Source organism: Eumetopias jubatus, unplaced genomic scaffold, assembly GCF_037043125.1.
Source record: "Eumetopias jubatus isolate StellerSeaLion01/CBP00866 unplaced genomic scaffold, mEumJub1_p1.0 scaffold_17, whole genome shotgun sequence".
Classification (NCBI taxonomy): domain Eukaryota; kingdom Metazoa; phylum Chordata; class Mammalia; order Carnivora; family Otariidae; genus Eumetopias; species Eumetopias jubatus.
Window position 1 is genome coordinate 34,152,141 of NW_028274823.1, and position 25,841 is coordinate 34,177,981.

At 42.0% G+C, this 25,841-nt stretch overlaps 1 protein-coding gene across 3 annotated transcripts in view; it reads right to left on the bottom strand.

The window, feature by feature from the left end:
• The window catches only part of PLCE1 (phospholipase C epsilon 1), a 289,717-nt gene that overhangs the window by 78,896 nt on the left and 184,980 nt on the right, over positions 1 to 25,841 (bottom strand). For all 3 annotated transcript variants that reach the window (XM_028098722.2, XM_028098721.2, XM_088020229.1), the window contains exons 4-7: positions 25,484 to 25,629; positions 20,626 to 20,884; positions 18,575 to 18,780; positions 2,090 to 2,765 (exon numbers count right to left, since the gene is read on the bottom strand). In XM_028098722.2, coding sequence (XP_027954523.2) covers positions 2,090 to 2,765; positions 18,575 to 18,780; positions 20,626 to 20,884; positions 25,484 to 25,629 — 1,287 coding nt within the window. The remainder of the gene's footprint in view (positions 1 to 2,089; positions 2,766 to 18,574; positions 18,781 to 20,625; positions 20,885 to 25,483; positions 25,630 to 25,841) is intronic.

A 25,841-nucleotide genomic window follows, 5' to 3' on the forward strand; every position in this document is an offset into this window, starting at 1 on the left:
GTTTGGAAGAATGCAAGACTGTTTATAAATTTCTTGAACATACAGATACATTTAAATTAATTTCTTTTGTACCTTAGGACTTCTCAGGAGCCTTAAGTGTGCTAAGCAGTATCATAAATCATCAAGAGGGGTATTTAACAGGATGCCTATTTGACCTTTTGTTCTCCAAGTACCATATTGGCAGCATCTTTCTGATGTTCTCTGAGACAATTTGGGAGCTGGTCTACATAATGGGAAGATAACCATTCGCTAACATTTTTCACTTTTTTTTTTTTTTTTTTTTAATCTTGAGGGTCTGTTTCCTTATCTTCCTGGGTGGCTCATGCAGAACAATGTTTTGAGGAAGACAATCACCTGTGTGTTTTCAGAAGTGGCTGAGGTATATGGAGCTGCTTTTTCTTTACACTGTAATGGCTTGTTTCCAAGCAGCGGTGGAGGGATGGGGGTGGGGGGGTGTAGCTGTGTTTGCAACTAGGAAAGACTGAGTCGGCTCCAGGTCATTTCCTTTGTCTCTGCTCCAGCGGAGCCTTTTACCTCTTCTGCTGTTCCTGGTCTCAGCTGGTGCCTCCTTTCAGCAAAAACTGTAGGTTGCCAGGGTGAATGAGAAACCACGTATGCCTTAGGTGTTAATTCAGTTACTTTATGCTATAAGATGGGGAAGGAAACAAATGGAGCCAATAAACCATGTCAGGCTTGTGACCGTGATTGTACCTGAGCTCAGAAACTTTGGTTTATGTCCAGGTTGAATGGATCTGTATGATTCTGGAAGGCTGAGAAATGATTATAATTAAAGATCAATATTTACAATAGCTCCTGAAGACCTTTTTTCCAAGCAGCTGACCACACTGGAATCTCCCTGCAGAGTGGACAGGAAGCTCATATTTTGGTTTCCGTTTTAGGATGAGTTAACTGAAACAGGCTTTGTGCTGTGCAGTCCTAGCATCATCGTGTAGATAGGCCTATGTGCTTATTAATCAATTTAATAAGTTAGTTATTCAGGATATGATCTCTATTCATAAGTATTGCATGGGTGTAGGGAAAGGGGAAAGAGGAGCATTCCGGGGGGGAAAGTCTTTGCTTGTTGGAAACATGTTAGAACTGTGGAAAGTACATGAAATCAGTCATCTGAGTAACTTAAGTTATAGTTCTATTTGTGGTGACATTAGTAAAAAAGAGAATTTTTTGCCCAAAAGATGTAAAGCATAACAAAGAAAAACTGAATACTTGGATACAACTCATTTGGCAGCACCATCAACAGTGTCCCCTCAAGGCAGGGTTTCTGACTCACTTTCCCAGCCAGCCGCCCTTCGTCCTCCACAAGCATACCGCTCTGGTGATGCCTGTGTCTCTTCCCACACCTCGCGCAGCCCAGTCCTGCAGCCAGCCTTAGCTGGAGTGTTGAAGTACCCGAGAATTTTAGGGTTAGTGAGAAACACACTCAGGTTAAGCAACTGACTGTGAGGCATGGCCTCGTAAGGACTGCTGCCAATATAATAACCCGGCGAGGCAGAACTCCATGCATGAGTTACCCCACATTTGGGAAAGTTTCTTTTAAACTTAGAAGCTCTACAGTGAGGCAGCAACACACAGTAAATTAATGCTCTGAGAGTCATATAGCATATTAGGGGATGAAGTGGGATTTCAGTTTCCAAAGTGAAGATTTCCAATGTATCAGCTAGTCCCTAATTAATAATAAAAATACTCACACTCTAATGCTTCTGATGGAAACTGAGTAAGTGACAATGCTTATATTAACTGGTTTCTTTCCAATGTGAGAAGTACAATGACCGGTCGCTATGTTCATACAAAATAATAATAGGACCTACTATGAGCCAGACACTATTCTTTACACATAGCAGCTGACATTATGGCTTTACACATATTAACTCAGACCCCAGGGCCACCCTATGAATGGGTATTGTTATCACTCTCATTTTCTAGATCAGAAACTGAGGCACAGAGAGAAGTCAAAGGTGCCCAGTACCATTCATATAGTATGTGCCAGAGTGTGAGGGTGAACCCTAGTGGTCCCAGTGTGGTTTTGCAAGATTACTATCTTGAGAAGGAGTGGGGAAGGCTGCACCCCTACCTGGTAGAGGCTGACATACTGTTTCCGCAGCCACTGCTGTCTCTGGTCAGGGAACTTCCTCATCTTCCTCACGGCCCTTGTGAGTTCTAGCAATCCACTGAAGAGCATCTTAGCTGTGTGCTTGGGTGCCACAAAGTGCAATAATCTATTGTCCGTGGTCTGGAGCCCATAGAGCAGTGTCACGCCAGTCTCTGAGAGAAACATGCTACCCAGTTTGTTCTGAACACACACAGTGTGTATATCAATGCTAGGGTGTCCCATGTACACAGCCTTTGCTGAAAACAGATCCAGGACCCCCTCTGCCAGGCCACTTAATCCAGCATTGCCCAGTAACGGGAATTTGCCAGGCTCAGAGGTATTACTAAGCACACCAAGTTTTGCTTTAGCACTGGCTGGGGAGGCAGTGGTAGGCTTTATCCAGGTCAAGGTGCTGTTGTCAGGCTGAAGCTGGAGGAAGCAGCGGGCTGACAGGTGCGTGTCCTGGTCGTAGTGGATGACAGTGGCCCCCTGCAGCAGGAACTGGTGCACATCAGCTCGGATGGACAGCACGTACCATGGGATCAGCTCTGTCCCGTGGTCAAAGGCCTTCTGTGGCTCTTCTGATCCATGAGAGTCCCATTCTTTTGACTGCTCAAAGATGTCGTTTTCGGAATCCAACAAATCTCCAATTATAAACCTAATGGAAAGAGATGTAAGTTTGGTCTGTCTTGTAATCAGAAGTGAGAACAACACAAAGCTTTTCACTGACACTGGACATCATTTTCCACTTCACTATGAATTCAAATTAGCATAGGGAATATAAAATGCTAAAGGTCAGAGTAGATTTTGTATAGCTGCATTCTAAAACTTTATATTTAGCAATAGGTCTGACCATAGGCCTAAGGAAAGGAACTGCTAGATAAATTTTGTATTTTTTTTTAGAGATTTTATTTATTTAATTTTAGAAAGGGGGGGTGGGCAGAGGGAGAGGGAGAGAATCTGAAGCAGACTCTGCACTGAGCACAAAGCCTGATGCAGGGCTTGGTCTCACGACCCTGAGATCATGACCTGAGCCAAAACCAAGAGTTGGATGCTTAACCACTGAGCCATTCAGGAGTCCAAAGTTATTGTGTTTTTAATATCAACAATAATCTTCATGATGTATTAGTTTTCCCTCTTGTGTCAGGAATTGTTAAATACTTTACATACATTTGCACTGAATCTGACCTACTCATGAAGTAAGGTTTTTTTTTTTTCCTTTTTTTTTAAACCTCTGAAGAAACTGAGCTTCAGAAAGAGTAAGTAACTCACTCCAGGTCATCCAGCTCAGCAGGGTTCTACTCTGACTCATCAGCCTGGGACCTGCTCACTAGGTTTGACTGCCTTCTACTTGATCAGAACCAAAAGTTGTGACCTGAACACAATGGTACTAAAATAGGCAGAACAAGACTTAATAAGCTGGCCTGAGAAGTGCCTCTGTTAAAAAATAAAATACCATTAGTTCAAAGACATTCATTGGAAAACACAGTCATGGTGGCCAGATGAACAAGAATAGCTCTCTGGGTCTCCACCCTAGATTTTCATTGTGCACACATGTGCACATACAAGACTTGTCTGCTTGGAAAATTTAGCCAGTTGTCTTCCCTGAGTTGGGAATGTGGACTGTTAGGTCCAGAAGGATCTGGGGTGAAGCCATGGGAGACCTTATTGCCTCCTTCCTATATGGCCACCTTGGTAGGAATGTGACCAAGAGAGACTCATTTTTTTCAAAGCATGAAGAATTGTTATTCAGATCAAGGTTTCTGCTGTTTGGTCCATAGACATTGCTTGCTAAGTGATGGATAAAATTGAGAAGGAGCGGGTCCATACATCTCTGGGAAGGAATGTTCCAATCGTCTTGGGAATGTGACTCCTGGGCAGACTACTGTCTCCTGGCAAGGCATGGGCTGTAGCACTGGGCTTCCTGGACTCTCAGTCTAGATCCCGGTCCCTGAGTAAGATCCCACTCCTGTTTTCAGCAAGTTCTTCCTCCTTGCCTCACATAAGCAGATATTCTTTTTTTTAACCATTTTATTTATTTATTTTTGTGGAGAGAGAGAGAGAGAGAGAGAGAGAGAGACAGCAAGAGAGGGAACACAAGCAGGAGAAGTGGGAGAGGGAGAAGCAGACTCCCCGCTGAGCAGGGAGCCTGATGTGGGGCTCCTGGGATCCTGGGATCATGACCTGAGCTGAAGGCAGATGCTTAATGACTGAGCCACCGGGCACCCCATAAGCAGATATTCTTAAAAAAGAAAAGAAATCTACAAGAGATCTCACAAATCTGATGATCAGAATATCCTTCTCTGATAAGCCACACTGATAACACTAGGAGCAATCCAAATGCCCAGCAACAATAAAACTTATAAATACAATTTTATGCATTCATATAATGTAATACATTGCACAATAATGAAAATGAATAGTAATAGTTACTGCAATGCAACAAAGGGACATATCTTTTTTTTAAATTTTATTTTATTATGTTATGTTAGTCACCATACATCACCAGTTTTCGATGCAGTGATCCACGATTCATTGTTTTCGTACAACACCCAGTGCTCTATGCAGTACATGCCCTCCTTAATACCCATCACCGGGCTAGCACATCCCCCCACCCGCCTCCCCTCTAAAACCCTCAGTTTGTTTCTCAGAGTCCACAGTCTCTCATGGTTCATCTCTCCTTCCAATTTCCCTCTCTTCATTTTTCCCTTCCTTCTCCTAATGTCCTCTGTGCTATTCCTTATGTTCCACAAGTAAGTGAAACCATATGATAATTGACTTTCTCTGCTTGACTTATTTCACTTAGCATAATCTCCTCCAGTACCATCCATATTGTTGTAAAAGTGGGTATTCATCCTTCCTGATGGCTGAGTAATATTCCATTGTACATATGGACCACATCTTCTTTATCCATTCATCTGTTGAAGGGCATCTGGGCTCTTTCCAGAGTTTGGTTATTGCAGACATTGCTTCTATGAACAGGAGAGCAAATACCCAGGAGAGCAATTGCTGGGTCATAGGGTAGTTCTATTTTTAATTTTTTGAGGCACCTCCACACTGTTTTCCAAAGTGGCTATACCAGACTTGCATTCCCACCAACAGTGTAAGAGGGTTGGTTCCCCTTTCCCCACAACCTCTCCAACATTTATTGTTTCTTGCCTTGTCAATTTTTGCCATTCTAACTTGTGTAAGGTGGTATCTCAATGTGGTTTTGATTTGAATTTCCCCGATGGCTAATGATGATGAACATTTTTTCATGTGTCTGTTAGCCATTTGTATGTCTTCTTTGGAGAAGTGTCTGTTCATGTCTTCTACCCATTTTTTGACTTGATTATTTGTTTTTTGGGTTTTGAGTTTGAGAAGTTCTTTATAGATCTTGGATACCAGCTCTTTATCTGTAGTGTCATTTGCAAGTATCTTCTCCCATTCTGTGGGTTGCCTCTTTGTTTTGTTGACTGTTTCCTTTGCTGTACAGAAGTTTTTATCTTGATGAAGTCCCCAAAGTTCATTTTTGCTTTTGTTTCACTAGCCTTTGGAGATGTATCTTGAAAGAAGTTGCTGTGGCTGATGTTCTCCTCTAGGATTTTGATGGATTCCTGTCTCACATTGAGGTCGAAATTTCATCCATTTAGAGTTCATCTTTGTGTATGGTGTAAGCAAATAGTCGAGTTTCATTCTTCTGTATATAGCTGTCCAATTTTCCCAGCACCAATAAATTTTCTTTATTGAAGAGACTGTCTTTTTTCCATTGCATATTTTTTCCTTTGTTGAAGGTTATTTGACCATAGAGTTGAGGGTCCATATCTGGGCTCTCTATTCTGTTCCATTGGTCTATATGTCTGTTTTTGTGCCAGTACCATGCTGTCTTGGTGATCACTGCTTTGTAATATAGCTTGAAATCGGGCAACGTGATGCCCCCAGCTTTGTTTTTTTTCTTCTTCAAGATTTCCTTCGCAATTCAGGGTCTTTTCTGATTCCATACAACTTTTAGGATTGTTTGTTCCAGCACTTTGAAAAATGTCATTGGAATTTTGATCGGGATGGCATTGAAGGTATAGATTGCTCTGGGTAGCATAGACATTTTAACAATGTTTATTCTTCCGATCCATGAGCATGGAATGTTTTTCCCTCTTTTTGTGTCTTCTTCAGTTTCTTTCATGAGTGTTCTGTAGTTCCTAGAGTATAGATCCTTTACCTCTTTGGTTAGGTTTATTCTGAGGTATCTTATGGTTTTTGGTGCTACTCTAATTTATCTTTCTACAGTTGCATTGTTAGTGTATAAGAAAGCAACTGATTTCTGTGCATTGATTTTGTATCCTGCCACATTACTGAATTGCTGTATGAGTTCTAGTAATTTGGGGGTGAAGTCTTTTGGGTTTTCCACATAAAGTATCATGTCATCTGCGAAGAGAGAGAGTTTGACTTCTTCTTTGCCAATTTGAATACCTTTTATTTCTTTTTGTTGTCTGATTGCTGTTGCTAGGACTTCTAGTATTATGTTGAACAATAGTGGCGGGAGTGAGCATCCTTGATGTGTTCCTGATCTTAAGGGAAAGGCTCTCAGCTTTTCCCCATTGAGAATGATATTCACTGTGGGTTTTTCATAGATGGATTTTATGAACTTGAGGAATGTTCCCTCTATCCCTATACTCTGAAGAGTTTTAATCAGGAAAGGATGCTGTATTTTGTCAAATGCTTTTTCTGCATTAATTGAGAGGACCATATGGTTCTTCTCTCTCCTCTTACTAATGTGTTCTATCACATTGATTGATTTGCAAATGTTGAACCACCCTTGCATCCCGGGGATAAATCCCACTTGGTCGTGGCGGATGATCCTTTTAATGTATTGTTGGATCCTGTTAGCTAGGATTTTGTTGAGGATTTTGGAATCCATATTCATCAGGGATATTGGTCTGAAATTCTTCTTTTTGATGGGGTTTTTGCCTGGTTTGGGGATTAAGGTAAGGCTGGCCTCATAGAATGAGTCTGGAAGCTTTCCTTCTGTTTCTATTTTTTGAAACAGCTTCAGGGGAATAGGTATTATTTCTTCTTTGAATGTTTGGTAGAATTCCCCAGGGAATCCATCAGGCCCTGGACTCTTGTTTTTTGGGAGGTTTTTGATCACTGCTTCAGTCTTGTTACTGGTTATTGGCCTATTCAGGTTGTCAATTTCTTCCTGTTTCAGTCTTGGGAGTTTATGGGTTTCCAGGAAGGCATCCATTTCATCCAGGTTGCTCAGTTTATTGGCATATAGTTGTTGATAATAATTTCTAATAATTGTTTCTATTTCCTTGGTGTTAGTTGTGGTCTCCCCTTTCATTCATAATTTTATTAATTTGGGTCCTTTCTCTTTTCTTTTGGATAAATCTGGCCAGTGGTTTATCGATCTTACTAATTCTTTCAAAGAACCAGCTTCTAGTTTTGTTGATCTGATCTACTGTGTTTCTGGTTTCTAATTCATTGATCTCTGCTTTAATCTTAATGATTTCTCTTCTTTTTTTTTAAAGATTTTATTTATTTATTTGACAGAGAGAGACACAGCGAGAGAGGGAACACAAACAGGGGGAGTGGGGGAGGGGAGAAGCAGGCTTCCCGCCGAGCAGGGAGCCCGATTTGGGGCTCGATCCCAGGATCCTGGGATCATGACCTGAGCCGAAGGCAGATGCTTAATGACTGAGCCACCCAGGCGCCCCTATTTCTCTTTTAACGCATGGGTTAGGTATCATTTGTTGCTTTTTCTCTAGTTCTTCAAGGTGTAGAGTTAGTTGGTGAATTTGGGATTTTTCTATTTTTTTGAGTAAGGCTTGGATGGCTACATATTTCCCCCTTAGGACTGCCTTTGCAGTATCCCATAGGTTTTGGATCGATGTGTTTTCGTTCTCATTGGTTTCCATGAATTGTTTAAGTTCTTCTTTGATTTCCTGGTTGACCCAAACATTTTTTTTTACATATTTTATTTATTTATTTGAGAGAGAGAATGAGAGAGAGAGAGGATGAGAGGGGGGAGGGTCAGAGGGAGAAGCAGACTCCCCGCTGAGCAGGGAGCCCGACGTGGGACTCGATCCTGGGACTCCAGGATCATGACCTGAGCCGAAGGCAGTCATTTAACCAACTGAGCCACCCAGGCGCCCCTGACCCAAACATTCTTGAGCAGAGGGGTCCTTAGCTTCCAAGTGTTTGAATTTCTTCAAATTTTTTCTTGTGATTGAGTTCCAGTTTTAAAGCATTATGGTCTGAGAATATGCAGGGAATAATCTCATTCTTTTGGTATTGGTTGAGACCTGATTTGTGACCCAGTATGTGGTCTTTTCTGGAGAAAGTTCCATGTGCGCTCAAGAAGAATGAGTATTTTGTTGTTTTAGGGTGGAACGTTCTGTATATATCTATGAGGTCCATCTGCTCCAGTGTGTCATTCAAAGTTCTTGTTTCTTTGTTGATTTTCTGCTTAAATGATCTGTCTATTGCTGAGAGTGGAGTATTGAGGTCTCCTACAATTAACGTATTATTATCAATATGACTCTTTATTTTGGTTAACAGTTGGCTTATGTAGATGGCTGCTCCCATGTTGGGGGGCATAGATATTTACAATCGTTAGATCTTCTTGTTGGATAGACCCTTTAAGAATGATATAGTGTCCTTCTGTGTCTCTAACTACAGTCTCTAGTTTAAAATCTAATTTGTCTGATATAAGAATTGCTACCCCAGCTTTCTTTTGAGGTCCGTTGGCATGGAAGATGGATCTCCATCTCTTCACTTTCAGTCTGGATGTATCATTAGGTTCAAAATGAGTCTCTTGTAGACAGCATATGTCCTGTCTTTTTATCCAATCTGCAACCCTGTGCCATTTTATGGGAGCATTTAGGCCATTCACGTTGAGAGTGATTATTGAAAGATATGAATTTATGGTCATCATGTTGCCTATGAAGACCTTGTTTTTATAGATTGTCCCTGTAAATTTCTGTTTTATATCATTCTTGGGGTCTTTCTCCTTTTATAGAACCCCCCTTAATATTTCTTGCAGGACCGGCCTAGTGGTCACATATTCTTTCAGTTTCTGCCAGTCTTGGAAGCTCTGCAAATTTCCATCCATTCTAAATGACAGTCTTGCCAGATAAAGTATTCTTGGCTGCATGTTCTTCTCATTTAGTACCCTGAATATGTCTTGCCAGCCCTTCCTGGCTTGCCAGGTCTCCGTGGATAGGTCTGACATTATTCTGATGTTCCTCCCTCTGTACATAAGGAATCTCTTCCCCCTAACTGCCCTTAAGATGGTTTCCTTGGTTCTAAGATTTGTGAGTTTTACTATTACATTCTGGGGTGTTGGCCTGTTTTCCTTGATCTTGGGAGGGGTCCTCTCTCCCTCTAGTACACAAATGTTTGTTTCATTCCCCAGATTAGGGAAGTTCTCAGCTACGATTTGCTCAAATATATCTTCTAGTCCTCTCTCTCTCTCCACTCCCTCAGGGATCCCAATAATTCTGACATTGGAACATTTCATAGTGTCACTTATTTCTCTGATTCTATTTTCATGGATTCCGAGTTGTTTTCCCCTGGCCTCCTCTTTTCCCTTCTTGTCTATTAATTGGTATTCTAGATCACTAATTCGTTCTTCTGCCTAGCTTACCCTAGCTGTTAGATTATCTACATTAGATTGCATCGCATTCATAGCATTTTTAAGTTCTGCCAGTTCAGCTTTCATTTCTGTCCTTAGAGACTATGTTGCCATTAATCGATTTCTCCATTCTAGCCACTGTCTTCACAATTGCTACCCTGAATTCCATCTCCAACATCTTGGTTATATCTGTATCCATTTGTAAATCTGTGGCATAAATCATAGTCTCTGAGTCTTTTGTATTTTGGGGCTTCCTCCTCCTAGTCATTCTGTTGAGGGGTGGTTGAGGGAATGTATAGAGTCTAAATTATTGACCACAACCCAAGCAAGATGCACCTGTTTTATAGGGACCTTAGGATTGCTGGCCTCCTGTTTTCTCAGCCTGTCTTTTAGGGGAGGGGCCTGCTGTGCTGTTACTCAGGCAACCCTGTTTGGGCAGAGTTGCTGTGCCCCTTGTGGCAGAGGATGGGCTCAGCGAAAATCGGTTTTTTGGGGATTTTGTTCTCTGGTGGCTTTCTCTGGTGGCTTTCTGAGTCTCTTCCGAGAGTCAGAGCAGAAGAGATAGTTTCCAAACCTCTGCCTCAGAGCGGAGAGGTCGCAGTCTGTTCTTTAGTGAGCTCTCCAGGCCACACTATTTCTGTTTCTGTCTGTGCTGCTATAAACTGCAGCGTCCTGGGTTGTGCGCCCCTCAGCAGCGCTCCTAGTCCTCACCTCTAGGTCGGGGCATGTCTCTGCCCTTTGTGCTTCTAAAACTGCCAGCCGCCCCCAGTTCACACGCCTGGCCCTGCCACTCCGGGTTTCTGTCCAGGGGGTTGCCCTAAACTCCTTTTCCTGTCGCTATAGGTCTGTGAGTCTGTGCCCTGTCCCTAGCGCGGGAGGCTATCGCTCACTGGTGGTGCAGGATCCTGATGGCTCCCTCCGCCTTCTGTTTATCCTCCAATATCTGCCTGCAGAATCATGGCTCCCTGCTTTGTACCTCAAAACCAAATGCCTGCGATATTCTGTTTGTAGAGATCCAGATCTATCTTCTTATATCTCAGGCTGATTTCATGGGTGTTCAGAGTGGTCTGGTAGATATCCAGCTCAATTCTGGGGACTGGTTGGAATAGGGTCCCCTACTCCTCTGCCATCTTTTCCCCCTCCTCTAGTTCTTGAATCTTTCAAAGATATTAGCTCACCTTCATGGCATAAACTGTAGGCAGTTGACTGAGATGATGCAGCTGTTAAGTGGAGGAAAGGAATCTGCTCCAAAGTCCACACCCCATATATATCTCACAGCTTCTTTCTTTATAGAGAAAAGTCACCCTTACAAGTTCTAGGCAGTTTTACCCTGAAGATCTCCGCGTCAAGTATATCCACTGCAAGCATTTCCCTCGCATAACTAACTGTCCAAAGGACATATCTTAAGCAAGACACACAAGAACCCATACTGTATGGTTACATTTGTGTAAATGTAAATTTCAAAACCAGGCAAAACTATACTATATTATTTAGAAATGCATAATAGTGGTATAATTATAAAGAAAAGCAGGAAGTGGTATTGTCAAATTCACTACTATGGGGGAAAGGTGGTAACAAAATTGAGAAAGGAAACAAACAGTTTATGGGTGCTGGCAATGTTTTCACTCTAAGGGGTAGTTATGTATGTATTCACTTGATAATTATCCAAATACATTAGTTTTTAAAAACTTTTAACTTTAGAATACTTCTAGATTTGTGGAGAAATTTCAAAGACAGTAGAACCTACATTCAGTTTTCCCTGTTATTAGCATCTTACATTGGGATGGTATATTTGACACAATCATAAACCAATAGTGATAAATTATTAATTGAAGTTCATACTCTAGAGAGTTCCTTAGTTGATTTTTGTTTTGTTTTGTTTTGTTTTGTTTTTTAACCTATGTCTTTTTCTTTTCCAGGATTCCATCCAGGATACCATATTACATTTAGTTGTCATATTTCTATAAGTCTTCTCTTAGATATGACAATTTCTCACACTTCCCTTGTTTTTAATGATCTTGACTGTTCTCAGGAGCACTGGTTAGGTATTTTATAGAATGTCCCTCAATTAGAACTTGCCTGATATTTTTCTCACAATTAGACTGGGGCTATAGGTTCTGGGGAGGAAGTCCACAGAGGTAAAGTGTCATTTTCATAATATCATTAGCCATGGAACATACCATTAACATGACTTATCCCTGGTGATATTGATCTGGCTGAGGTAGTGCTGGTCGTGTCCCACTATAAAGTTATTCTTTTTTTAAAAACTCCTTTCCATACTGTCCTCTTTGGAAAATCCCCATGTACATTTAAGGTGTAGGGAGTTATTTTCTATCTCCTAGAGGGTGGAGTATCTATATAAGTTATTTGGAATTCTTCTGCATAGGAGATTTGTTTCTTCTCCCCCATTTGTTTGTTTATCACTTATGCATATGGACTCATAGATATTTATTTAATACTTTGGTTTATAATCTAATACAACTTTATTTTGTAGCTCAAATTGCTCCAGCTTTGGCCATTGGAAACTCTTTCAGTTGGCTTGTATTCCTTTGACATTTCATGTAATTAATTAATTAATTGATTGATTTTTAAGTAGGCTCCATGCCCAATATGGAGCCCAACACAGGGCTTGAACTCATGACCCTGAGATCAGAACCTGAGGTGAGATCAAGAGTCAGGCACTTAACCAAATGAGCCCCTGCCCCCTAATGCACTTTTCTCAATGTTATATTTAACAATAAAAAGTAAAGAAGCAAAAAGAAAATCCTTTGTGTCTAGCCTAGCTTCATTCCTCTGAAATTGCAGTCAGGAAAATTCAAAAACCAATACTTATGTCCTCTTCTATAATACTTATGTCTAACATTTAGCCTGGTGGTTAGGAACATGCCCTGTATAGTCACTCTGGGTTTCATGTTTAGCTCTGCTACCTATTTGCTGTGTGACTTAGGCAGTCACTCAACCTCTCTGAGCCCCACTTTACTTATCTTTAATGGCAAAAAGATAATGCTCATTTCAAGAGAGCAGGTGAAGCTCAACTAAGACAATACTTGTAGAGCACCCGGCACGGTGTCTGGCTCAGTAAAGTACACCACTCTAATTAAATATAGGAAGACCAAGATTTCATCTCTCCTGCTTTCCTTCCCCCCTTCCTTATCCTATGCTAAATTGGCCTAACTATTCCTTTAGAGGGGCTTTCTTTAGGGTCACATCCAAGCCCTTTTATCTTTTTATTTCCTTTCTCTGGGACCATTTCCATATTCTCCATGTCACACTTCTTGTTTTTATTGTTACTTTTTTTTAAGATGAGAAAGAATTCATTTGGTGTCTGTACCCATGAAATACAACCTATGTGAATCTGGACATAGAACTCCTGATTTTAACTTAGCAAAAGAAATGGTGTTTCCCATATTCCATTTAATTTGAGCTCTGAGCTAAATCAAATATTTTTCAGTGAAAAACTACAAGCATTATAAAAGTTGGTGTCTGGGGAGAAAAATTATGAGTCTTTTCTGGAGCTTGTTTCTGCTGCTCAGAGCTGATGTAAGCTGGGAGGGAGAGACACCATCTTTCTGAGCATCAGTTTCTATTTTTGAACACAAGAACGAATGTTAGGTGTTAACAATTCCATTAAAAAGCATTCTTCTCCAGGGGTGTCTGGGTGGCTCAGTCGGTTGGGCATCTGACTCTTGGTTTTGGCTCAGATTGTGACCTCAGATTTCGAGCCCCGAGTTCTGCTCCAAGCTAAGCGGGAAGTCTGCTTGAGGATTTTCTCTCTCTCCCTCTCCTTTTGCCCCTCCCCCTACACACACTCTCTCTAAAATAAATAAATAAATCTAAAAAAAAAAAAAAAAAAGCATTCGCATTCTTCCCAGGACTAATGCCCAAGATAAAAGTGACAATTGTTGGTAATGAAATAAGTTCAAGTCAAGAAGGAAACTAGTAGCTTTGTCTCTTAGATCATATGATGAATGTTACGCACTTCCGTGCCTGATTCTTTCAGGAGACAAGTCTCTGTGGGTTTACAAGAAGGAGTAAGGTGGCACTTAAAGGGTTACTTAGGAACCAAATAACATCATCAAAGATCAAAGATGTGGCTTACCAGAAAGGAAACTACCTTGTCAAACTTAGGTCATATGACTCAAGAGGAGGACCGAGGAGTGAAAGAGAAGGAGATCTTGTATGCCACCCCCCTGAAGAAGTTCTGCAGCTTTGGGCAGTGAGAAACCATAAATTAACAGATAAATATTTTTCTCATGTTCCCTGACGAAAATCTTAAATGAGGGGATAAGTGGGCTATTAATCAATCTGGTTATGTATTTTCTTAGTAACTGTTCATTACTTCCTACAAAATTAACATGATTACAGGACCATGATTCATCATGCTTCCGAGCCAGCCTGCCTGAGGTTAAATCCTGGCCCTGGGAGGTGTAAGATCCTGGGTCAAATGGAACTGTTGAGAGGGTTATATAGGTTAATATATGTAAAGTATTTAGGACAGTGTTTATTCAAAAGTAGGCTCTCAATAAATCATGGCATGTTAAATATTACTGATATTATTGTCATCTGGATTATATTCGCAAAGTCAATATTCTAGAACGTAGCCCACCCAAACATTGCTTCACTGTGGAAATGGTGTCCAAGTTTCAAGTTGGGATTCAAGTGATAAACTACCTTCAGTTGAATGTTCTGCAGACAGGGGGAAAATGGCTTTCTTTTTTGCAGGTCAGAGACATTGGACTGGTGGTGCGTACTGGCCATAGAGACGGGAAAGAGAGAGAATGGGAGGGTCCCAGCTACCCCAGGAAAGCCACGGGTGGTGTGGGGGGACATCATGTTAAGGTCTGGGATGGGCTGAAGCATCAGCTTCATCTAAAGGATGTTATGAGGTGAGCGTTTATAAGACTGGGACTGGTCTGTCACCATCCTCTGTGGAAAATAATTGGTTTCCTGTCATTTTATTTTGTGCCTGCATGTTGTGTGTGTGTGTCTGTGTGTGTGTGTGTGTGTGTGTGTGTGTGTAATCCCGGTAAATATGATTTTTTTTCCTAGATACTGTACTTCCTTCTGCTTAGTTTCCTTATTTTCTATCCCTGTGGGATTGGATAATCTTCCAGGCGAGTCTCAAGGAGATTGTTGGGAGTAGGAAGGCACAGAATTTGGCTCTCTCCAGTAAGGAAGGAGAGTGTGACTGAGGGGTGGTCCTAAAATGGGGACTGCTGCCCAGTGCCCACATTTGAGTGCTCAGGCCCCCAGATGCCTTGGCTTGGCACTGAAGGGTGTGACGGCAGCCACTAACTACAAGAGCCCCATTTATGTGGCTTTTACAATGTAAAATTGCTTATCTCACGTCATCCTTACAACAACTCTATAAAGCATTATGGCCATTCCCATTTTACAGATGACAAAACTGCAGCTTAGTGAGATTAAGTCACTACCCAGGTGACATAAATAGAGTGCTGGCAATGTGTCCACAAAGTTTGAGCTTGTAATCATTTCAGGCAGCCTCCTTTCTAAGGTCTGAACTCGTTATCTACTTATATCCAATTTCTCCAAATGTGCAAACCCTTCTTAAGTCATAGCATCTTAAAGAGGGACAACAATATTAAGAACTTGCAGCTCCTATATGACCACATACTCTTTTCTATACACCTTTTTTTTTTTAAAAAAAGATTTTATTTATTTATTTGACAGAGAGAGACACAGCGAGAGAGGGAACACAAGCAGGGCGAGTGGGAGAAGGAGAAGCAGGCTTCCCGCGGAGCAGGGAGCCTGCCTCAGGGCTTGGTCCCAGGACCCCGGGATCACAACCTGAGCCAAAGGCAGATGCTTAACCGACTGAGCCACCCAGGTGCCCCTCTACACATATTAATATTCTGAATTTCCATTTCCCTACAGTGGGGCTTTATGTGTCTCTTATGCCTCCGTGACTCATACGTACTCACACAAGCTAAGCTATTTAGTCTCCGTGCTGGTAAGTTTAAAAAGTCATTATTAATGAGCTTTATAGGTTGTACAAAATGTTAACTGGAGTGTTTTTAGAATTCAGATGTTCCTAATCTACAGGAACTAGAAATAAAAAGAAGCTGAGGGTTAGCCCCTCTACAGTGACAAGAAATGCCTTGAACACCGTAGGAGAAAAGCCCGTGTCCTGCCCTGAACACACCGTCAGGCTTTGCCCCAGCTCGATAGGCATCACGCAGGCAAGTGATTTCACCTCTCTGGGCACCACTTCTTCATCTGTCCGGGGGAGTTGGAGGGGTTTACCTAACAATCCCACTGACACTTTGAGATTCTCTCAACCCTATTCCTTTTCTGCTGAGGACTTGAACTCTTTAGGTTTCTGTGAATGCTTCAAATGGGTTTTCTGGCAGGAGTAGTGAGAGATTTGAGACAAACTGGAAGAGAACCCTGCAGGCTGGGTGAAGCAAAGACCATGAGATTGTCATTTCTTTCTTTGATGTAACTTTCACTGAGTAGGCAGCTGCCACAGGAACGGGGCTGAAGGTTATTGGTTATCGAGTCTTTGTTTCAGCCAAATCAACAATAAAGCATGGTTCCTATGGGTCTTGGGATCTGGAAATCCCTTTGCTACACACAACCCTGTGCTGGAAATGATAACATGGGGCTCTGTTCAGAAATGGATTCCCAAATCCTGGCAGGTGGTCCCAGAAACAGTGCTTGCTGATCTGGTTTCAGTGAATGCTATTAAACATCCCTACCCCCATCTTTTGTGTTCAGTGGTTCTTTTCAGAGGAGCAGTCACTTGGGGTAAAAACAAAAACACAAAACAAAACAAAACAAAAAACTATTACGGGTACTGAGGGACATAGCTTTTAATGTGATTTCAATATGGCTTCACGGATATTTGCATTTTTGTGGTTTTTCCCCCTTCTAAGACTACTTAAGATGGGAAGTGGAAGAGCAATATTCTTGGGATGATGATTAGAAAGGGGACAAGGGAATGAGTAGAAAATTGGAAACAAAACTTTCAGGAGCAGTGATGGGATGAAGTATCACTTGAAGGAACTCCAGCACCCCACCCACACCCCACAAAAAGATGTTAAGGGAAACTCAGAGGCTAGGCCTCTAAGACTCAATCAAAGGCAGTATTCCTAAAAGTACTTTAGAAAGGTTGACACCTTTAAGTAACACCACCACCCCAACACAGCCCCAAGAGAAGGTTGTTATAAAGAAGAGCCATACGAAATTCATTATTTGAACTCCTGAGGGGTGATGTGTCTCTTCTAGCAGGATTTAACAAAGGAATTCAGTCATCTCAGTATGAGGAAAAGGCATGCTTCTTCTCTAAATCATCTGTCTGATTTTTCTTACCAATACTGTGAAACTTATCATGAATCAGATCCTCTCTTTCCTTTAGTCACTAAGAATTCCCAGAACAAAATTTAGTCACTGTAAGTGATACTATACACTTCAGTATGTTTTACTTTTTCCTCTCCTGTTTCCCTTTTCTCTTAATATCCTCAATTATTTATATTTATTCTTATAAGCATCTATGAAATCTTTTGTGGAAGGAGGTAGGTATATACCTACATACCTATAAACATGGAATTGTAGATAGAGGTAGACATAGATTAAGGACGGAAATGGCTATGAGGTGCTTTCTGTGCAGACATGTGTTTATTTGTCGATGGTCCTCTCTGTGTATAGAGATTGCTACTAATGTCAGCCAACAGTTAGTGAGAAAACTTTCAAATAATCTTTGATTTGAGATAATCTTAGAAAAAAAAACCCAAAAACAACTGGTAGAAGCTACTTGTGAGACATTTTTGCTTAAGGGGCAAGACACTGGGGTAAGATTATTCTTTGAGCATCTGGTCCTTTGGAGAAATCTGGAATATAGGTTTACCTCCCTCCGTAACAGCATTAGGGACTCAGACACAAGGCATTCATTTCTTTTGTTCACAACAGATTCTAAGGATCCAGTGCTCCAATTCCACAGAAATTCTTTTCTAAAAACACTGTGCCCTTCCCAGAGACAACCGGGAAAGGCTTTGCAAAACAAACCACCATGTTTCATAAATGTACACAAGTGTGTATGAAGACTCCAAGGCAACTGCAAGGCATGACCCATGAGTACTGACTATAGATAAAATCTTCCTTGGCAACGATGTCAAAGTCGGCAGACCTAATGGTTTTGGATGGCGCTAGAGGATTCCTATAGCTGGACCAGGCTCTGCCATTTGAGTGTGGCCTTGAAGAAGCACAACACATGCTCTGAGACTGCTGATTTCTGAACTTCTCATTTGGTTGTGGGTACGCATGTCTAGATGGGCAGCAACGTCTGTGGATACAAGAGTGGTTGCAGCAACTGAACAATTATAAAGCTACAGATGCCCCCTTGCAGAGCTGTGCTTCTGGAAGTGAGATCTGTGAACCACCTGATTTACAATCACCCAGAAGTCTGGGGGAACTGCTAAAGGCACTGATTTCAGGGTGTCACTCTAGCCCTAATAAATCAGTATATTTGATTTAAACATATTTTAATTCCCGTCCCTGTGCCCTGCCCAGTGATTAATAAAATCTATCTTTATAGAAGCTATGAAATAGTTCTAATCCTAAAATATAATTTGTTGAATTTTCAGAAGTGACAGGATAGCTCTAGTTTGTCCTCTTTAAAGAGATAAAGGTGCCAAGAAGTCAAATTATGAGCAGTAATTCTAGAACAAAGCAACCAATTTAGAAAGGTGAATTCAAATTCAGAATTGGTAAAGTTAGAATAGAAAGCATGGCTTCCTGATGAAGGTGGCGGGTTTTTGTTAGGAGTCCACCTAAAACCAACCTGATGTAGGAGAAAGAAAAAATGAGCATCTCTCTTTTTAAAGTGTAAAACTTACTGCCACCGTGCTTTATCCCTTAAGGAATTTTTCCTAGAGCTGTTGCCTTCACTGGGACTGTCGTCGTCCTCGGCCTCCAGACTTCGGCTGCAGCTCCTGATGATCTGAAAGATGCCGTTGACGGTGGACTCCTTCTCTGAATTCTTTAGGCCATTATGTCCCACTCGTTGTAGGAAATTATCTTGTCCACTGTAATCGGCTACGAACTACAGAAAAACATACCAAGAATTTGTGATTGCAATTTTATGTACTATGTCTAAATAACCTACTTGGGTAGGGAAATAAAATCGCAGTAGTCATAAATAACGGCATTTGCGTCTATTTTATTGAAAGAAAAAGAAAGAGCCTCCAGGAAAAACATTTTTTCGTTTTACCACATGAACTATTAGAATTTATTCTTGTTTCCACTAAGACAACTTTAGTCCCTCTAGGAATCAACACCCCATTTCAAATTTACAACACAAAAAGCAATATTATTTCAAGGTTCCCCAGGGAGAAGATAGCCACTTTACAGAAAACTGGTAGGGTTGTTTTATCCTGGTAGTGAGAATCGAACAAAACCATGACAAAAGTCTATTATTCTATGGAACCAGATAAAATTCCTGGGGCCCGAGGAAAACACTGAGAAAGGATGACATTTTGCTTTATTTCCCTTACATCCTATAGTAGCACAGAGGCTTCCTGATGGTTTTAAATCTCTCATGGTCTGTGTTCAGGATCAGGAAGTTCTTCCCATTCGACGTAAGAGCTCCCACTGTGCCACGGGATGTGGCATTCCCGGCTTCTAAGATATGAGGGAGCCGGTGTGGGTGCAGCTTGGAGGGCTTGCTATAAGCTTTCTCCTCCATTTAGTGCACTTTTATTTTCCTGCATAAGCCAGAGAGATGCAAGCTGGTAGTGGTGCCTGTACCTGCCAGGGGCTCTTTAGTCTCCCTGATAGCAGGTGATGACCTGGTTCCCAGGTGACACGGAAGAGGCTGAAGTTTTAGGAGTTGTCTCATGGCCACTGAGAAGGGTGGGGTTTTTGAGTGTGAGTGTGTGTGTGTGAGGTCAGTAGTGGTGCTCTTGCCAAGTGGAAATGACCCTCGATTTGGGTTTGGAACTGCCAGGTATTGGGAGGGAAGGGGGGAGGGTGGGGGGATGAGGTCACTGGGTGATGGGCACTGAGGGCACTTCATGTAATGAGCCCTGGTTGTTATACACAACTGATGAATCACTAAACTTTATCTCTGAAACCCAAAAAAAAAAAAAAAAATCTTGGGAAAGTTCTCCCCAATTCAGTCCCTTCTTTCATTTCTAAACACCTTTTTCCAATTTCTCAATGCCTGTTCTCTCCAATTCCCGATGCCCCGAGTCAAAGTTCACAGGGTCCTCTCCCCTCTCAGAGTCAGGAACAAGAAGTCACAGGCCTGGGAGAGCTGAGGCGGCTGTGATCAGAGCCTGGAGCTTGTCTTTTGAGGAGAGGCCAGCTTCTCCAGCATCTTCCCACAAAAGGGGAAAGCAAGGCAGTACTGACCTCCCGTCATGCTTTATCCCTCTAATTCCAAAAAGTTAGTACTCTCACTTGACTTTTTTTTTTAAGATTTTATTTTATTTGTCAGAGAGAGAGCACAAGCAGAGTGAGTGGCAGGCAGAGGGAGAAGCAGGCTCCCCGCTGAGCAAGGAGCTGATGTGGGACTCGATCCCAGGACCCTGGGATCATGACCTGAGCCAAAGGCAGACGCTTAATCGAATGAGCGTTAAGCATCTGCCAGGCGTACCTCATTTGACTTCTTTTATCCTTGGCATCCAGACATTCCCATCCAATGAGAGAAGAAAACCCCATCATCCCTTAAAAATCAGAAAACAACACCCATTTCCACTTGTACTTAAGCACTGCCCCATTAAAGCTAAGTTAATGAGATTAAGCCCCAAACAGTGCTAGCTGGCATTCTTTTCTCCAGAACTTCCCAGGACCTAAGTGTTACCCAACACAACAGCAACAATGGATAACAGGCTCAGCAGGCTCTCTCTTCTGGTGACAATGACTCTCAGATTTTGAAAGGCCTCACCTCTAGAGTTTCTTCTTGGGAATTGTACCTCGGGCAAAGCTTCATGAGGCCAGAGGCTCCATCCAGTACTTCACAGAGCTCCTTCAGAAACACCCCACAGAAGGGAACCACCTTACAGCCGGGTATGTGCAGGGCCCGCGTGACCACCTTCCTGTACTCGCAGGAAGATTCGTGCTGAGCCATGGCGTCCTTCAGGCTCCTCATGGTCTCCAGGTCAGACTGGTCCATAAACTGCCACATTTTTAAAACTTTTCTTGACCTATTACAAGTAAATGGTGTTGTTTTTTTTTTTTAGATAAAAGGAGAAATAATATCATCCACAGTATAGAGCCTAAATTCCATACAAGTCTATTCTTTTTGACTCAGTTTTCCTTATGTTGTAATATTTATTTAGGACTCATATCTCCACCTACTTCCCCAAATGATGTATTACTTTTAGAAACTGAAACACAAAATTAAGTAGGACAGATACAAATAACACATGTGAAAGGAGTTAATTTTGGAAGGTGGGCCCTGAACCTAGGTTTGAGCTTTTCTGGCAGCTGTAGCCAAGAGGGAAACCTAGTGGGTAATATGGTTTGTACAGATATTTATGGAGGATTGTCTGCAGAAAACATGGTCCATCCACTCCTCTTGATCTTTTAAATGTTATCCTTAGATTAGGCCAGTCCCTCAGTGAAATACATAAACCCTGTTTTGGCCTCTTTTGTACAACTGCTTTTACTAAATCCAGCTTTGACATTAAGCCACTGGCCCATCCTGAGGGACATTATCTTAAAATACTATTTACATAACAGGATGCTAAATGGGACTTTTCCTATGATGAAATTGCTGCTGAGAACAACAGGTGACATTGTACCCCACCTCCTAAATAGAGGCACCAGGTCGTCATAAGGGTACCCAAACTGCTCTGCCATCTGTGGTCTATAACTGTCCATCAGCCCGTGCAGAAGAACTGAATCTAAGCAGTCGGGAAGGGGATATTTCTCTGGATAGAGCTGTCAGAGCGTGGTATGTGAAGCGAGGAGGATCACTCCCAGGGCAGAGGGCTTCACGTGAACTCCATAGAGAGGCTGACCTATGTCCTGAGTTTGTTGATCACAGAACCCGGTGTGTGACTCTTGCCTGGGAAGGTCTAAAGATGACAGGATGCCTAGAACTGTTTGAAGGTTCCAGTGGGCCTGTCTTGCATTTGCAGAGTCTGGGAGTGCAAAGCACTGAGCGTTTCCTGTGAGTTAGGAAGGGACACCGTGAGGTGTAGTTGCACCTGAACTATCTAGAAAGGCCTGCTTGCCGAAGGAGGGGATCCTAGCAGAAAGAGCCTATGAGGGCAGGAAATCCAGAGCTGGATCCTGGGGACTAAGGGGGCCCTGCCCCTTGCCAGCTAATGGTGCAGTGGGAGGTACCTATAGGGCAACAGGTGGGGGAACCGAGGCGGGGTACCTAGGAAGAAACCCTAAGAGCACGTCGTATCCCTCTCTGTGGGAGCACCTAGGCCAGATTACAAGTGTCCCAGTCAAAGAGACCTTTGTTCCCTTCACCCCATCTCCCTCCCTCTTTCTTCTCCCACCCACTTTTTCTGTAGGTACCCTGAGTCGGAGGCAGAAAAGATAAACCCTGTCCTCCCATTCTACTGCAGGTTTCTGAGACTAAGTTGTGAAATGTGGGGAAAGGGTGAAGCTGTAAATCAAATGAGATGTTGAAATTTTGATTTATATCAGACTGGATTAAAAAATCACTATATCATATATAAGACATTCAAAGGACATAGAAAAGTACAATATGACAAATGCCCAGGCACCAACCTCTTAGTTTAAAAAATAAAACATTAATAATGTCGTTGAGGCCCCAGTGGTTTCCTCCATGAGCACACACTCCTCCCTCCCTCACTGAAGGGGACCACAACTGTACTTTAGCGTTCTCGTGCCCTTATAATTCTTTATGCTTCCCCAACATACGTATATATCACTAAGCAGCTTGTAGAACTGTCTGTGTGCTCTTAAACTTTATAGAAATGGTGTCACACTGTAGGTACTCAGACAACCTGCTTTTTTCTTGCACAGCTGTATGTTTCTGAGATTTATTCATGCTCATGAGCCCAGGAGAATGAGACAAGCTATTGACCACATCAGTGACTGCGAAAGCTATAGGACGTCCCAAGGTAGACCCAGAGTCGGGAGGAGGAAGAGCCTATCAGGCAGGGTTGAAAGACAGTGATGTCAGAAAAATAAAATTATTTCCGGATCTCACCCCACTGAGTCCAGCTACAACTGATTTCTTACAAGGTGGTGAGAATCCTTTTTGGGGCATGAAATGGAAGTATAAATAAACAAACTGAATATGTGATTCTCATTATCACATCATCCTTCTTTCCATGGGTAATGGGGTTGTCATGGTACATTTGGGGGCAAAAGACAAATCTCAGCAAGATCAGATCAAATTATTTTTTGTTAGATTGATAATTGACACTATTTTAAAACCTTTATTTCTTTTTATGTTAATAAAGGTACTAGATGTTCATTGTAGAAAATCTGGAAAATACCAAAAATAAAGAAAATCCACCCACAGTGCTCTCATCCACAGACAACATTAGGTATATTTCCTTCCAGTATTTATTCTATTTGTAGATGCCTGGTCTAAATATTTTATAAATGTTGTATAAATATTGCTGAGGTTATTAAGTAAAGACAGCCCTATTCCCAGATATTTTTATGCATTATATATTGCTGGTTTTCCAATGATATTAAACATATTTCATACACATCATTTTTGGTGGCTACATAATATTCCATTGTAAGGATGCATCATATTATTTCCTTCATTTCCCCACCGATGTTCATTTGGGTTATTTATTTTTTTTTAAGATTTTATTTATTTATTTGACAGAGAGATAGAGATAGAGAGAGAGAAGAGAGCCCAAGCTGGGGGAGGGGCAGAGAGAGAGGGAGAAGCAGGCTTCCTGCTGAGCAGAGAGCCCGATGCGGAGCTCGATCCCAGGACCCTGGGATCGTGACCTGAGCTGAAGGCAGACGCTTAACCTACTGAGCCACCCAGGCGCCCCACATTTGGGTTATTTTAAATTGATACCATGATTGAATAAAATATTGTTCTATGTAAATCTTTTTATTCCTAATTGTTTCCTCCAGTGATCCACAGCTCCTGGTGTAGTACAGACCCCATCCACAATCAACGAGTCTTTTGTCTTATGTGCAGTATAATATGTTAGAAGTGACAGTGTGTGATGTCTGAGGCTAGGCCATAAAAGGCACTGCAGCTTTGGCCTTGCTTTCTTGTTGTTCACTTTGGAGCAAACCAACTGCCATGCTGTGAGGACAATGACATCCAGAACAGAAGAAGCGAGGTCTCTAGCCAATAGCCAACACCGGCTTGCCAAACACCGAGGATAAGCATCATTAAAATAGAATTGTTTTATCATATGATCATACTTTTTTTTTTTTTAAAGAAAAGTAACACAGGTCCTTTGTAGAAAATTTATCACAAAGAGAATCCAATCATCCAAATCATCTCCTGTTCTCTCAGTATTCTTTCTATTTTTTCCTTCTTTTGAGCCACGCCTGATACATTTGTATGACCACTTTAAATGCCAGTGACATTATCGTTTGAGTTTATTCTTAGTTAAGAAAGTTCAAAAGGACAAAAAAATTTCCAACTCTGAGAATTTTCCTTTCCTCCCCCAACCCAGAATCCCTTTGCAGCGATCTGGAGAATCAGAGAAAAATCTCAATAATGTTATGAAACAAGATCTATTTATAGGGAGAACCCTCATTAGGAAGGTGGATCTGAGACACTAACAACAGCAGGTTCATTTTCTAGAGCCTTACTGTATGCCAAACATGCGTGCTAAACACTTCGTATACTATCTTACTAAATCCTCTGTGAGGAGGTAGGTGCTTTTTATTATTATCATCCCCATTTTACAGATGAAGAAACTAGGGCTCACTGAGATCAAGTAACTGGCTCAGATCACACAGCTATTCCATGGGGGTGCCAGGATTTGATTCCCTGTTATTCTCACCCAACAACTTATACCCTTCTGCCCCATACCACATTACCTCCCACAAGAGTGAGGGGCAGTTACTTTATGCCAGATAACTAAAGCTGAAAGGGAGTAAGGCAGGAGATTTATTGATAAAATGGTGATCTTATTATTAGCTTAGGGGAGAAAGCATACGAGCAGGATATGAGAGGTTAAGGGCAAGGGCTCTCAAGTCAAGGTTGTCTGCATTCACATCCCAGCCATGCTAGGTGGACTTAACTTCTCCTCACTTTAGTTTCTTTTTTTTGTATGATGTGGGAATAATAATAGTATCGACCAAGAAATTGCTCTGAGAGTTAAAAGATTTAATGCATAGGAGATGCATAGTTCAGTGCTTGACACATAGTAAATGTTCAATGAAAATAACAGCTAACATTACTGAATGCTTGTTATCAGTGTCAGCCATTCCCAGTCGGTGGCTGGGAGCCTACAGTGCTGAGGCAGTTCATCAGGCAGAGCTGGGAAGAGACTGATAACCGTGGGGTTTACAGGGCACAGAGGGCAGGTGGGGGTCGCTGATGGGATTAATGGAGTCGTGCAACCAGGTAATTTTACCCAGTGTGGCCAACAGCATGGGATCAGAGCAGACATAGCTAATTAGGATCGTGACTGGCCACAGGGGCTGAATTCTGCTGCTGTATCTTTGAGGGACAAGGTTTGTGGTGTTAGCAAAGAATAACGTATTTCTCGCAAACAATCACCCACAACCAATTGCCTGGTTTGGATAAATGTGGTTTCCAGGGCAATTAATTCAGTGCCATTTGGCTGGTATCCAGGTAACTGTGTTCCCCACTTCCATACCTGAGGCCAGCCAAGAACTCCATGACAGCATTGTAGTTGCCCATGTTCCAGCAGCATTTGGCCACGTGCACCAAATAGGAGAAGACTTCTCGCTTCTCCTCCATGGAGCCCGCCGTGAGGATCAGCCACGTCACCCAGGAGCTCACCTGGAAAATGCAGAGAGGGGCATCCACTGAACCCAGGTCCTGCAAACTCGATGAATATTTTTTTCACAGGAAAACTCTTTTTCTCTTTTTAAATCAATTTAGTATTAGGAAATGAAGGCCCCAGCTGAGGGATCTGAAGTGAAGCTCTAGGCTCCATCACTGCTTTGCTATGGGATTCTGGGAAAGTCACTTAACCTCTCCATATTCTTCAT